Raw genomic sequence first — 14,499 nt, 5'->3', positions numbered from 1 at the left:
GGGGCTACGAGCGCGAGGTCCCGCATTTGGTCCGGGGCAATCCTAAGCACGAATCCAGGCTGGGCGGAGAATGGATGGAGAGCAGCTCTGAGGAGAAGGGCCTGGGGGCGTTGGTTGATGAGAAGCTCGTCAACCGGAGCCGGCAATGCAATGGACGCTTGCAGCCCGGAAAGCCACCCGTATCCTGGGCCGCATCAAAAGGAGGGCGGCCGGCAAGTCGAGGGAGGTGATTCTCCCTCTCTGCTGCTGTGCTCTTGTGAGGCCCCACCTAGAGTAAGTACTGTGTTCAGCTCTGGGGCCCCCAGCACAAGAAGGACGGGGACGTACTAGAACGCGTCCAGAGGAGGGCCACGAAGATGACCAGGGGGCTGGGGCACCTCTCCCAGGAAGGCAGGCTGAGGGAGTTGGGGTGGTTCAGCCTGGAGAGAGAAGAGAAGGCTCCGGGGAGACCTTGGAGGGGCCTTCCAGTACCCAAAGGGGGGGCCCTACAGGAAAGCTGGGGAGGGACTCTTTGTCAGGGAGAGGAGCGATAGGGCAAGGAGTAATGGTTTTAAACTCAAAGAGGGTAGACTTAGACTGGATAGTTGGAAGAGATTCTTTCCTGAGAGGGGGGTGAGGCACTGGAACGGGTTGCCAGGAGAAGTGGCGGATGCCCCGTCCCTGGAAGTGTTTAAGGCCAGGTTGGATGGGGCTTTGAGCAACGTGGTCTAGTGGAAGGTGTCCCTGCCCAGGGCGGGGGGGTTGGAATTAGGTGATCTTTAAGTAAGGTCCCTGCCAAGCCAAGCCATGCTATGATTCTATGATCGGAGCAACCGTTCTGTGGAGCTCGTTTCCCAGCCGTGCAGGGCCCGGCTTCCCTCCGCGGAGCCGCCCAGCCCGTTTTCGGGCGCCCACTTCCTCCCTCCCGGTCGGATCCCTCCGCGCCCCGAGGGCACGCGACCTCCCTGAGCGCCGATAAGCACCGGGTCGACGGGAGCGGAGCCGCCGAGAGGGCGGGGACAAGGGAAGAGGGCAGGCGAGGCAGCCAATCGAGGCGCGGGAGCGGTCGGCGGCGATCTGTCGGCCCAATGAGCGCCGCGGAGGGCCGGGCCGAGTGCGGGAAGGGAGGGGGCGTTGTACCGAGCGGGCGCCGTCATGGCCGACGGGATCGTTAGGGCGCAGGCCGCCTGGCCCGGCGGCGGCGCTGCCGCTGCAGCCGCTTTCGGAGAGGTCGCCTGCAAGGGCAAGGAGGTCCCCGCCAACGTTCTCCGTGAGGATGAGCGGTCGTGGGCGAGGAGGTAGCCGCGGCGTCGTCGTGCGAGTCTTCTCTTTCCTTCCTTCCCTCGGCCGCTCGCAGGCCCTCTGAAACGAGGGCCCGTCGCGGGTCCCGGGAGTGCGGCAGGGCGGGTGGTGGCCTTGCTGCGGGAGGGAGGGAGGGAGGCAGGGAGGGACGGACGGACGGACGGACGGTCGGTCGGTCGGTCGGTCGGTCGGGGTCTCTCCGGCTCGTGGCGCTCTCTACTGCAGCGCCTCTAAAACCCCGCGCTTCTTCGGTGCGCGTCCCGCCTGCCCCCGGGGTGCCACGGCGCGTACTGGGTCGCCGGCGCAGTCGGTCTCCTTGGGGGTTCGGACTGCCTGCGTATAGGCAGCGAGCATCGCAGTAGTGACCGTAATCAGTCATTTCTGCGTAGCAGAAACGCAGGTCTTGATGCGCCTCGTGACAGCGTTCTAGAGACGCCCCGGCTCGGCCGTGCTAGGCTTTGGTTATGGCACCACCCCCACCGCGCACGCGAGCGCACGCTCTCTCCAAAGTGGCTTGTGAAAGGGAAGAATTGCAGCTTTTCCTAGCTTTCTTAAACATCTAGAAGCCAGTCAATCCCGCAGGCTGCTGGTCCTCACTTGAGGCAGGGGGGGAACTTAGAACTGCTTTTGGAGTGTAGTTGGCTATAGCGAATGGTCTTGAATTTGCTTAGCTCGCTGTACCGAAGGCCTGTTTCACAGTTGAGCGATGTTATAGGGGGGAGAAGTGTGAGGAAGGCTCGTAATTCTCGATTGTCGCGCAGTGAAAGGCGATGGTGAGTAAGAAGTGCAAAGCATCTGTGGAATCGAGTCTTATCGGCGCTGTTTCAGTCGCATCTAAAATAAATAAAACTGCCGGAAGTCGCTAATCTGAAGTACTCGGCTGTCTCGTTGCCCCCGTCACCTTGCGTGCTGGATCCTGCTTCTGGTGCCGTATGCAGTTTCGGTCTGCTGGTGATTTGGGGAGTTCCCTCGCAATTAGTTGCGAGTCGATGGTTTCCTACAGATCGGTGGTATTCGTGTTTCGCAGGTGATACCTTGGCCTCGGTCTGGAGGTGTCTGACGTAGAGCCGGCCGTAACGGGCTAACTTGGAATGTTCTTTCCCCTGAGTACGTGGCGTTATCGAGGACGGAGAGTTTATACAGCCTCAGCCGGATTACTCCGGGTTCTTTGAAGATGCCTTCCTACCTCTGGCCGAGGCAATATTTGGACATAACTGAAGGACAGTTAGCAATTGTTTGCCGCTTGTGTGTTTTGCGTGTAGAAGGTAGAGAACTTTGCCTATTCAAAGATCGCTTAAGAAGAATCGCTGTTTTGTCGTGCGCGTTTGGGGTACCTGATAATCTGCTTCGGTAGGACGAGTTCGGTGGGGCATAGTGATTTGCTTAAGCTGTTGCCTTTCTCTGAAGCTGACTGCGTTGTAACTGTTTACTCTTCCTCCAGCGCCTTGCGTTCCGTGATAGTTCGCCTCAGGCTCCAGTGTTTTTTCCTAGTCCTTCCTGAGAAGGCAGTTGTCCGGTTATGTGAAGCAGAAGATTCTGGCGGACCCGTGAGTACTGTGGGAGCTTTCTTTTCGCTAGGCTGGCTGTACCTGTAACTAGTTTGTAACTTCCTAGACTCTTTCCCGTCCCCTCTTTTCCTCTGGATGTTGCGGAGGGGCGCACAGTAGGCTATTTTGGGTTTTCCGATGCTGTAGTCTTTTGCCTCTAGCTTGTAATGGAGTTGAGCTTTTTGACTAAGAGCGGCGATATAAAGCGATGCTGGTCTCCGGCTACGCGCTTGTAGTGCAAAAAGCAGTGTTGTTCCGAAGTACGGTCTGATGCCCGTTTTCACGGTTTCCAGACAGCGGCGGTGGTACTTTGACTATGCAGAAGAGGGCTTGGGGTTTGGGCAGGTCAGAGGCGAGGAAAGGGAAAGCTGGTTGAGCGGCGCTGGGTGTTTGTTTCGCTGTTAGCTATGCAAGTCAAGTTCCAAGGCTTTGTGAGGCCACGCAAAAGAAAAGGCACCGTGAAGCTTTTATTTTCCGCCAGAGCGGCTTACGTTGCCCGAAGCTATGACGGGGGCTTTAACCCCCGAGACAAATTTAGCTTCTGTGACTGTTTTGTAGTCTGTTCCCGTCTAGAGGGTAATTCAAAGAGCAGCGGTTGAATCGTGAAGGATTAGCTAACCGTGTTCTGTGGATGGTTCTCCGCTCGCGTTCGTTCTGTGCGTCGTGGCACGTTATGTTAGGTAACGTTATTTCCTTTTTCCAGCTTCTTGGGCGTGTAATGGTTGTTGGCAAGAAGTGTGCTGCTAACCTGGACCTGACCAATGGATTCCGGATGGCTGTGAATGCCCACCCTCGGGCCCTTCGGGCTGTCGTGTACATCTACGTATTCTGGGTGGCGGTCAGTTGGGCCGGCCTCCTGGCTAAGGTTTTTGCACCGCAGGCGTCACTGCACGCGTACGGGTCGCCGCCGAGTAGGTTTCATATGTTGCCCGTCAATCTAGCCCCTGTTGACGTATGATTTTTTTTGTTTTTTTTTTCCTGGACGGCTGTCTATGGAGGGTAATAAAGAGCTTTGAGCAGCACTTGCACAATAAAGATGGAGCATGGGGATATGACCTCTGTCTTGTGTGTCTTGCCGATGGAAATAGTTCTGCAAGTTAAAAGAATGTTTCGGTCTGTTGACAGTGTCGTGTAGATGGTGGTTTGCCCAGTCATTTGAAACGCGAAGATAGAAGCGCTCGGCGGTCCTGTGGGTCTCCATCTCCCTAAGACGATCTAGGATGTGCTGTGTGTTTGAGGCCTTGCTATCTTCCCCCTGCTCCCAAATAAAAGGGCGTGCTTTTATTGCGAAACAGCCGCATCGAGGACTGGCAGATGTAGAACCAGAGAAGAATAAGGTTGGAAGAAAGCTTCCAGGCATCGTCTGTTGTCTGCCCCTGTCCCGAGGAGGCAGAATAAACTCTACCCGGTGTGATTTCTGACAGGTGCTTGTCAGCCTGTTCTTGACTACCGTAGGAGTTTTGCTACCGCTTTCTTTTCAGTCGTGGGTTTCGCAACTTCGAGAAGTAATTTCTCCCACAGACGCTTTTCAAAGCGTAGAAGGCTCTGGGATGCTTGAGTCGGCTTCTGAACGTTCAAGACTCGGCTGCCGTTCCCTTTATTTTTTTGTATGTATTTTTAGAGTCTTTTTTTTTCCTAAACGAAGTCCGTTGTTCAGGAACTAGAAGAAGGATTAGCTAAAGGCACCATAAGGCGTTTAAATGCGATCACCTCTCGTGCTTTGTTAGACCTCTGGCTTTGCTGTGCTCCTTGTTTAATTGCGGTTACGTTCAAGGCTTACTGGAGCGTGGGAGCGTTAAAATGCTATTAAATATTTTTAGTGTTTGAAACTTGCTAATGAAATGATTTTTGTGACTCCGTTCCTCACAAAGAAACTCGATTCCTTAGCAGGAGGAATGATCTTTGTTACTGGATCTGTTTGCGGGGTTAACGATTGCAGCTGTGAATGACTAAAGTCTTTTGAAGAAGCTGAATGATAAAAACCAAACCGAAACAAGAAACAGCCCTTGTTCTACTCGAAGTAATATAGAATTTGCCGTTTGCGGGGTCAGATGAAAATAGTTGTGGAAGTCAACTACTTGGGGGGGGGGGGGGGGGGGGGGGAGGGAGGGGAAGGGAAGGGAGGGGAGGGGAGGGGAGGGGTGGGTGGAGGTGGAGATGCTGTTGCCCTTTCAGGGAAAGCTTCTTAAATTGGCACTTGATCAACTGTTCTGTTTCTGTATTTGTCCTTGGTCTCTTTCATTGGTCTGTTTTGTTGACGTAGAAGAGCCCATGGAACTGCTCAAAGAAACCTGTGCAAATGGACCTTGAGTAAGTATTTACGTGTTCAACTGTTCCCCAGTCGGTCTAGCTAATGCTATCAGCGCTTGTAGTCTTTCACAAAAGGTGTTTAATTCCTGAGAAAGTAGAGGAGGAAGATGATTGGTAATCTCTTTGCTTAATAGGCACTGTTAGACAACCGTAGAAGGCGAAGAAATTTGCCCCCGAGGCACCAATTTGACCCTTCCTTTAGCCTGTACGCTTTCAAAGAGCATATCATAGAACCATAGAATGGCCTGGGTTGAAAAGCACCTTAAAGATCATCTAGTTTCAACCCCCCTGCTCTGGGCAGCGTTGCCAACCACTAGAGCAGGCTGCCCAGAGCCGCGTCCAGCCTGGCCTTGAATGCCTCCAGGGATGGGGCATCCAGAACCTCTCTGGGCAACCCGTTCCAGTGCCTCACCGCCCTCTGAGTGAAAAACTTTCTCCTAATATCTAAGCTAAATCTCCCCTGTCTTAGTTTAAAACCATTCCCCCTTGTCCTATCGCTATCAACACGTGTATTTTTACTCCTGTATATACAGATTCGTAGGGGTTGGAAGGGACCTCAAGAGATCGTCGGGTCCAACCCCCCTGCCAGAGCAGGTTCCCTAGAGCAGGCTGCCCAGGTAGGCGTCCAGACGGGCCTTGAATATCTCCGGAGAAGGAGACTCCACAACCTCCCCGGGCAGCCTGTTCCAGCGCTCCGTCACCCTCACCGTGAAGAAGTTCTTTCGCGTGTTGGTGCGGAACTTCCTGTGCTCCAGTTTTTGGCCGTTGCCCCTTGTCCTATCCCCACAAACCACTGAAAAGAGGGTGGCCAAGTCCCACTGTCTCCCACACTTAAGATATTTGTAATCATTGATAAGATCCCCTCTCAGTCTTCTCTTCTCAAGGCTGAACAGGCCCAGGTCTCTCAGTCTTTGCTCATAGGGGAGATGCTCCAGGCCCCGTATCATCTTTGTTGCCCTCCGCTGGACTCTTTCCAAGAGATCCCTGTCTTTTTTGTACTGGGGAGCCCAGAACCGGACACGGTACTCCAGGCGAGGCCTGCCCAGGGCAGAGTAGAGGGGGAGGATCACCTCCCTTGACCTGCTGGCCACGCTCCTTTTAACGCACGCCAGGATCCCGTTGGCCTTCTTGGCCACCAGGGCACGCCGCTGGCTCATGGTCAACCTGTCGTCCACCAGGACCCCCGGGTCCTTCTCCGCAGCGCTCCTCTCCAGCAGGTCATCCCCCAGCCTGTACTGATACACGCGGTTGTTCCTTCCCAGGTGCAGGACTCTACGCTTGCTCTTGTTAAACTTCATTTGGCTTCTTCCTGCCCAGCTCTCCAGCCCGCCCAGGTCTCGCTGAATGGCAGCACAGCCTTCTGGCGTGTCGGCCACTCCTCCCAGCTTTGTATCATCGGCGTACTTGCTGAGGCTGGACACTATTCCCTCGTCAAGGTCGGCGATGAAGATGTTGAACAAGACCGGACCCAGCACCGACCCCTGGGGAACACCGCTAGTCACAGGGCTGCAGCCGGACTCTGCGCCGCCGATCACCACCCTCTGAGCTCGGCCGGTCAGCCAGGTCTCAACCCACCTTACCGTCCACTCGTCTATCCCACGCTTTCTCAGCTTTGCTAGCAGGACGTCGTGGGAGACAGTATCGGAAGCCTTGCTAAAGTCAAGGTAGATGACATCCACTGCTCTCCCTCCATCAACGCAGCTGGTGATGCCATCATAGAAGGCAACGAGGTCGGTCGAGCACGATTTCCCCTTGGTGAATCCATGCTGACTACTCCTCATAACCTCCTTCTCTTCCAATGGCTTGGAGATGGCATCCAGAACAAGCTGTTCCAACACCTTTCCAGCTGTTCCAACACCTGTCCAGGGACGGAGGTGAGACTGACCTTTCCAAGAGCTCCACATCCTTCTTGTGCTGGGGGCCCCAGGCCTGCACGCAGTATTCCAGGTGGGGTCTCCCAAGAGCAGGGTAGAGGGGGATAATCACCTCCCTCTCCCTGCTGGCCACCCCTTTGTTAATGCAGCCCAGGACACAGTTGGCCTTCCGGGCTGCAAGCGCGCGCTGCTGGCTCGTGTCCAGCTTCTCGTCCATCAGGACCCCCAAGTCCTTCTCCGCAGGGCTGCTCTCAAGTTCTTCTTCTCCCAGTCTATAGAAATACCTGGGATTGCCCCAGCCCAAGGTCAACGCCTTGCACTTGGCCTTGTTGAACCTCATTAGGTTCTCATGGGCCCACTTCTCCGGCCTGTCCAGGTCCCTCCGGACGGCATCCCTTCCCTCTGTTGTATCGACTGCACCGCTCAGCTTGGTGTCATCTGCAAACTTGCTCGATTCCGTCGTCTGTGTCATTGCTAAAGATGTTGAAGAGCACCGGTCCCGAGGCCGACCCCTGAGGGACACCGCTTGTGACCGGCCTCCACCCAGACATAGAGCCGTTGACCACAACCCTTTGGCTGCGACCAGCCAACCAATTCTTTATCCGCCCAGCAGTCCATCCTTCAAATCCATACCTCTCCAATTTAGAGAGAAGAATGTGGTGAGGGACCGTATCAAAGGCTTTGCTCAGTCCAGGTGGCATATCCTATCCCAGGACTGGTTTCAGCCGTAAACAACAAACAGTTACGAGGAGAGGTGTAGCTCTGTAAATATTTTTGTTGCCTTGGGTGAATTGGTGTCTGGTCGCACTGAGTGGCCCGCGTGGTAGCTGGGAGATGGCCGACGGGGAGGACTGAGATGTTAAAGCTGCCTGTGGTTGCCTGCCCCCAGCCCCAGCCCCAGCCCCGTCCCCGTGTGCCATCCCGATGGCAGTAGCGCCTGGAACCTCAAACTAAAGCGAGCGTATTCTGATGTCGTTACCCTCCAAGCCTGTCAGAGAGGCAGAAGCGCTGTGGCCTACTCAGGCAGGAACCGCGCGTGTGGGGACGGCCACGTCCCTGCCGCCGTGTCGGGCCAGTTTGAGCTCCGCTCTCCCTGGGGCTGCTGCAGGGCACCGCGGACCACGCTTGGGCAGCCTTGGGGGGCACTGCCTATTTTTCCAGAAGCCTCCTCCCCAGCTGAGCACAAACCCAGTTGTGATGTGCCAGGGCTGAGCACAGGCTTTGTATTCCTCCCCGCCACCCCGTGCGCGGGAGGTGCAGCTTTCCCCCTTAGAAACACCAGCAGTTGAAGTGGGGCTCTCAGGGAAGGTTGTGGAGCAACTTCTGAAAAGGTAAGGCCTGCCCTGGCAAAAGCGGGGATCTGCCTGCGGGGAGCAGCGCCCAAAAGCCACCAGCGTGTTTGGGGTGGAGCTGATAGGGTCATAAATAATAGTTGGGGCTACGAGCGCGAGGTCCCGCATTTGGTCCGGGGCAATCCTAAGCACGAATCCAGGCTGGGCGGAGAATGGATGGAGAGCAGCTCTGAGGAGAAGGGCCTGGGGGCGTTGGTTGATGAGAAGCTCGTCAACCGGAGCCGGCAATGCAATGGACGCTTGCAGCCCGGAAAGCCACCCGTATCCTGGGCCGCATCAAAAGGAGGGCGGCCGGCAAGTCGAGGGAGGTGATTCTCCCTCTCTGCTGCTGTGCTCTTGTGAGGCCCCACCTAGAGTAAGTACTGTGTTCAGCTCTGGGGCCCCCAGCACAAGAAGGACGGGGACGTACTAGAACGCGTCCAGAGGAGGGCCACGAAGATGACCAGGGGGCTGGGGCACCTCTCCCAGGAAGGCAGGCTGAGGGAGTTGGGGTGGTTCAGCCTGGAGAGAGAAGAGAAGGCTCCGGGGAGACCTTGGAGGGGCCGTCCAGTACCCAAAGGGGGGGCCCTACAGGAAAGCTGGGGAGGGACTCTTTGTCAGGGAGAGGAGCGATAGGGCAAGGAGTAATGGTTTTAAACTCAAAGAGGGTAGACTTAGACTGGATAGTTGGAAGAGATTCTTTCCTGAGAGGGGGGTGAGGCACTGGAACGGGTTGCCAGGAGAAGTGGCGGATGCCCCGTCCCTGGAAGTGTTTAAGGCCAGGTTGGATGGGGCTTTGAGCAACGTGGTCTAGTGGAAGGTGTCCCTGCCCAGGGCGGGGGGGTTGGAATTAGGTGATCTTTAAGTAAGGTCCCTGCCAAGCCAAGCCATGCTATGATTCTATGATCGGAGCAACCGTTCTGTGGAGCTCGTTTCCCAGCCGTGCAGGGCCCGGCTTCCCTCCGCGGAGCCGCCCAGCCCGTTTTCGGGCGCCCACTTCCTCCCTCCCGGTCGGATCCCTCCGCGCCCCGAGGGCACGCGACCTCCCTGAGCGCCGATAAGCACCGGGTCGACGGGAGCGGAGCCGCCGAGAGGGCGGGGACAAGGGAAGAGGGCAGGCGAGGCAGCCAATCGAGGCGCGGGAGCGGTCGGCGGCGATCTGTCGGCCCAATGAGCGCCGCGGAGGGCCGGGCCGAGTGCGGGAAGGGAGGGGGCGTTGTACCGAGCGGGCGCCGTCATGGCCGACGGGATCGTTAGGGCGCAGGCCGCCTGGCCCGGCGGCGGCGCTGCCGCTGCAGCCGCTTTCGGAGAGGTCGCCTGCAAGGGCAAGGAGGTCCCCGCCAACGTTCTCCGTGAGGATGAGCGGTCGTGGGCGAGGAGGTAGCCGCGGCGTCGTCGTGCGAGTCTTCTCTTTCCTTCCTTCCCTCGGCCGCTCGCAGGCCCTCTGAAACGAGGGCCCGTCGCGGGTCCCGGGAGTGCGGCAGGGCGGGTGGTGGCCTTGCTGCGGGAGGGAGGGAGGGAGGCAGGGAGGGACGGACGGACGGACGGTCGGTCGGTCGGTCGGTCGGGGTCTCTCCGGCTCGTGGCGCTCTCTACTGCAGCGCCTCTAAAACCCCGCGCTTCTTCGGTGCGCGTCCCGCCTGCCCCCGGGGTGCCACGGCGCGTACTGGGTCGCCGGCGCAGTCGGTCTCCTTGGGGGTTCGGACTGCCTGCGTATAGGCAGCGAGCATCGCAGTAGTGACCGTAATCAGTCATTTCTGCGTAGCAGAAACGCAGGTCTTGATGCGCCTCGTGACAGCGTTCTAGAGACGCCCCGGCTCGGCCGTGCTAGGCTTTGGTTATGGCACCACCCCCACCGCGCACGCGAGCGCACGCTCTCTCCAAAGTGGCTTGTGAAAGGGAAGAATTGCAGCTTTTCCTAGCTTTCTTAAACATCTAGAAGCCAGTCAATCCCGCAGGCTGCTGGTCCTCACTTGAGGCAGGGGGGGAACTTAGAACTGCTTTTGGAGTGTAGTTGGCTATAGCGAATGGTCTTGAATTTGCTTAGCTCGCTGTACCGAAGGCCTGTTTCACAGTTGAGCGATGTTATAGGGGGGAGAAGTGTGAGGAAGGCTCGTAATTCTCGATTGTCGCGCAGTGAAAGGCGATGGTGAGTAAGAAGTGCAAAGCATCTGTGGAATCGAGTCTTATCGGCGCTGTTTCAGTCGCATCTAAAATAAATAAAACTGCCGGAAGTCGCTAATCTGAAGTACTCGGCTGTCTCGTTGCCCCCGTCACCTTGCGTGCTGGATCCTGCTTCTGGTGCCGTATGCAGTTTCGGTCTGCTGGTGATTTGGGGAGTTCCCTCGCAATTAGTTGCGAGTCGATGGTTTCCTACAGATCGGTGGTATTCGTGTTTCGCAGGTGATACCTTGGCCTCGGTCTGGAGGTGTCTGACGTAGAGCCGGCCGTAACGGGCTAACTTGGAATGTTCTTTCCCCTGAGTACGTGGCGTTATCGAGGACGGAGAGTTTATACAGCCTCAGCCGGATTACTCCGGGTTCTTTGAAGATGCCTTCCTACCTCTGGCCGAGGCAATATTTGGACATAACTGAAGGACAGTTAGCAATTGTTTGCCGCTTGTGTGTTTTGCGTGTAGAAGGTAGAGAACTTTGCCTATTCAAAGATCGCTTAAGAAGAATCGCTGTTTTGTCGTGCGCGTTTGGGGTACCTGATAATCTGCTTCGGTAGGACGAGTTCGGTGGGGCATAGTGATTTGCTTAAGCTGTTGCCTTTCTCTGAAGCTGACTGCGTTGTAACTGTTTACTCTTCCTCCAGCGCCTTGCGTTCCGTGATAGTTCGCCTCAGGCTCCAGTGTTTTTTCCTAGTCCTTCCTGAGAAGGCAGTTGTCCGGTTATGTGAAGCAGAAGATTCTGGCGGACCCGTGAGTACTGTGGGAGCTTTCTTTTCGCTAGGCTGGCTGTACCTGTAACTAGTTTGTAACTTCCTAGACTCTTTCCCGTCCCCTCTTTTCCTCTGGATGTTGCGGAGGGGCGCACAGTAGGCTATTTTGGGTTTTCCGATGCTGTAGTCTTTTGCCTCTAGCTTGTAATGGAGTTGAGCTTTTTGACTAAGAGCGGCGATATAAAGCGATGCTGGTCTCCGGCTACGCGCTTGTAGTGCAAAAAGCAGTGTTGTTCCGAAGTACGGTCTGATGCCCGTTTTCACGGTTTCCAGACAGCGGCGGTGGTACTTTGACTATGCAGAAGAGGGCTTGGGGTTTGGGCAGGTCAGAGGCGAGGAAAGGGAAAGCTGGTTGAGCGGCGCTGGGTGTTTGTTTCGCTGTTAGCTATGCAAGTCAAGTTCCAAGGCTTTGTGAGGCCACGCAAAAGAAAAGGCACCGTGAAGCTTTTATTTTCCGCCAGAGCGGCTTACGTTGCCCGAAGCTATGACGGGGGCTTTAACCCCCGAGACAAATTTAGCTTCTGTGACTGTTTTGTAGTCTGTTCCTGTCTAGAGGGTAATTCAAAGAGCAGCGGTTGAATCGTGAAGGATTAGCTAACCGTGTTCTGTGGATGGTTCTCCGCTCGCGTTCGTTCTGTGCGTCGTGGCACGTTATGTTAGGTAACGTTATTTCCTTTTTCCAGCTTCTTGGGCGTGTAATGGTTGTTGGCAAGAAGTGTGCTGCTAACCTGGACCTGACCAATGGATTCCGGATGGCTGTGAATGCCCACCCTCGGGCCCTTCGGGCTGTCGTGTACATCTACGTATTCTGGGTGGCGGTCAGTTGGGCCGGCCTCCTGGCTAAGGTTTTTGCACCGCAGGCGTCACTGCACGCGTACGGGTCGCCGCCGAGTAGGTTTCATATGTTGCCCGTCAATCTAGCCCCTGTTGACGTATGATTTTTTTTTTTTTTTTTTCCTGGACGGCTGTCTATGGAGGGTAATAAAGAGCTTTGAGCAGCACTTGCACAATAAAGATGGAGCATGGGGATATGACCTCTGTCTTGTGTGTCTTGCCGATGGAAATAGTTCTGCAAGTTAAAAGAATGTTTCGGTCTGTTGACAGTGTCGTGTAGATGGTGGTTTGCCCAGTCATTTGAAACGCGAAGATAGAAGCGCTCGGCGGTCCTGTGGGTCTCCATCTCCCTAAGACGATCTAGGATGTGCTGTGTGTTTGAGGCCTTGCTATCTTCCCCCTGCTCCCAAATAAAAGGGCGTGCTTTTATTGCGAAACAGCCGCATCGAGGACTGGCAGATGTAGAACCAGAGAAGAATAAGGTTGGAAGAAAGCTTCCAGGCATCGTCTGTTGTCTGCCCCTGTCCCGAGGAGGCAGAATAAACTCTACCCGGTGTGATTTCTGACAGGTGCTTGTCAGCCTGTTCTTGACTACCGTAGGAGTTTTGCTACCGCTTTCTTTTCAGTCGTGGGTTTCGCAACTTCGAGAAGTAATTTCTCCCACAGACGCTTTTCAAAGCGTAGAAGGCTCTGGGATGCTTGAGTCGGCTTCTGAACGTTCAAGACTCGGCTGCCGTTCCCTTTATTTTTTTGTATGTATTTTTAGAGTCTTTTTTTTTCCTAAACGAAGTCCGTTGTTCAGGAACTAGAAGAAGGATTAGCTAAAGGCACCATAAGGCGTTTAAATGCGATCACCTCTCGTGCTTTGTTAGACCTCTGGCTTTGCTGTGCTCCTTGTTTAATTGCGGTTACGTTCAAGGCTTACTGGAGCGTGGGAGCGTTAAAATGCTATTAAATATTTTTAGTGTTTGAAACTTGCTAATGAAATGATTTTTGTGACTCCGTTCCTCACAAAGAAACTCGATTCCTTAGCAGGAGGAATGATCTTTGTTACTGGATCTGTTTGCGGGGTTAACGATTGCAGCTGTGAATGACTAAAGTCTTTTGAAGAAGCTGAATGATAAAAACCAAACCGAAACAAGAAACAGCCCTTGTTCTACTCGAAGTAATATAGAATTTGCCGTTTGCGGGGTCAGATGAAAATAGTTGTGGAAGTCAACTACTTGGGGGGGGGGGGGGGGGGGGGGAGGGAGGGGAAGGGAAGGGAGGGGAGGGGAGGGGAGGGGTGGGTGGAGGTGGAGATGCTGTTGCCCTTTCAGGGAAAGCTTCTTAAATTGGCACTTGATCAACTGTTCTGTTTCTGTATTTGTCCTTGGTCTCTTTCATTGGTCTGTTTTGTTGACGTAGAAGAGCCCATGGAACTGCTCAAAGAAACCTGTGCAAATGGACCTTGAGTAAGTATTTACGTGTTCAACTGTTCCCCAGTCGGTCTAGCTAATGCTATCAGCGCTTGTAGTCTTTCACAAAAGGTGTTTAATTCCTGAGAAAGTAGAGGAGGAAGACGATTGGTAATCTCTTTGCTTAATAGGCACTGTTAGACAACCGTAGAAGGCGAAGAAATTTGCCCCCGAGGCACCAATTTGACCCTTCCTTTAGCCTGTACGCTTTCAAAGAGCATATCATAGAACCATAGAATGGCCTGGGTTGAAAAGCACCTTAAAGATCATCTAGTTTCAACCCCCCTGCTCTGGGCAGCGTTGCCAACCACTAGAGCAGGCTGCCCAGAGCCGCGTCCAGCCTGGCCTTGAATGCCTCCAGGGATGGGGCATCCAGAACCTCTCTGGGCAACCCGTTCCAGTGCCTCACCGCCCTCTGAGTGAAAAACTTTCTCCTAATATCTAAGCTAAATCTCCCCTGTCTTAGTTTAAAACCATTCCCCCTTGTCCTATCGCTATCAACACGTGTATTTTTACTCCTGTATATACAGATTCGTAGGGGTTGGAAGGGACCTCAAGAGATCGTCGGGTCCAACCCCCCTGCCAGAGCAGGTTCCCTAGAGCAGGCTGCCCAGGTAGGCGTCCAGACGGGCCTTGAATATCTCCGGAGAAGGAGACTCCACAACCTCCCCGGGCAGCCTGTTCCAGCGCTCCGTCACCCTCACCGTGAAGAAGTTCTTTCGCGTGTTGGTGCGGAACTTCCTGTGCTCCAGTTTTTGGCCGTTGCCCCTTGTCCTATCCCCACAAACCACTGAAAAGAGGGTGGCCAAGTCCCACTGTCTCCCACACTTAAGATATTTGTAATCATTGATAAGATCCCCTCTCAGTCTTCTCTTCTCAAGGCTGAACAGGCCCAGGTCTCTCAGTCTTTGCTCATAGGGGA

At 54.9% G+C, this 14,499-nt stretch overlaps 2 protein-coding genes across 2 annotated transcripts; both read left to right on the top strand.

The window, feature by feature from the left end:
* The first annotated feature begins 1,087 nt into the window (after window positions 1-1,087).
* LOC310888864 (adenosine 5'-monophosphoramidase HINT1-like) lies at window positions 1,088-4,657 on the top strand. Its single transcript, XM_083852481.1, has 4 exons — window positions 1,088-1,277; window positions 2,723-2,828; window positions 3,532-3,739; window positions 3,954-4,657. The coding sequence occupies exons 1-4, from the start codon at window positions 1,135-1,137 to the stop codon at window positions 3,998-4,000; spliced, it is 504 nt and encodes a 167-aa protein (XP_083708607.1). The 5' UTR covers window positions 1,088-1,134; the 3' UTR covers window positions 4,001-4,657.
* A 4,873-nt stretch (window positions 4,658-9,530) lies between these two features.
* Window positions 9,531-13,094, top strand: LOC310888855 (adenosine 5'-monophosphoramidase HINT1-like). Its single transcript, XM_083852473.1, has 4 exons — window positions 9,531-9,723; window positions 11,161-11,266; window positions 11,970-12,177; window positions 12,391-13,094. The coding sequence occupies exons 1-4, from the start codon at window positions 9,581-9,583 to the stop codon at window positions 12,435-12,437; spliced, it is 504 nt and encodes a 167-aa protein (XP_083708599.1). The 5' UTR covers window positions 9,531-9,580; the 3' UTR covers window positions 12,438-13,094.
* The last annotated feature ends 1,405 nt before the right edge of the window (window positions 13,095-14,499 follow it).

Source organism: Anser anser (genome assembly GCF_964211835.1).
Source record: "Anser anser genome assembly, contig: SUPER_W_unloc_2, whole genome shotgun sequence".
Taxonomy (NCBI): Eukaryota; Metazoa; Chordata; class Aves; order Anseriformes; family Anatidae; genus Anser; species Anser anser.
The sequence above is the reverse complement of the archived record's forward strand: the minus strand, read 5'-3'. Positions and strand labels throughout refer to the sequence as shown.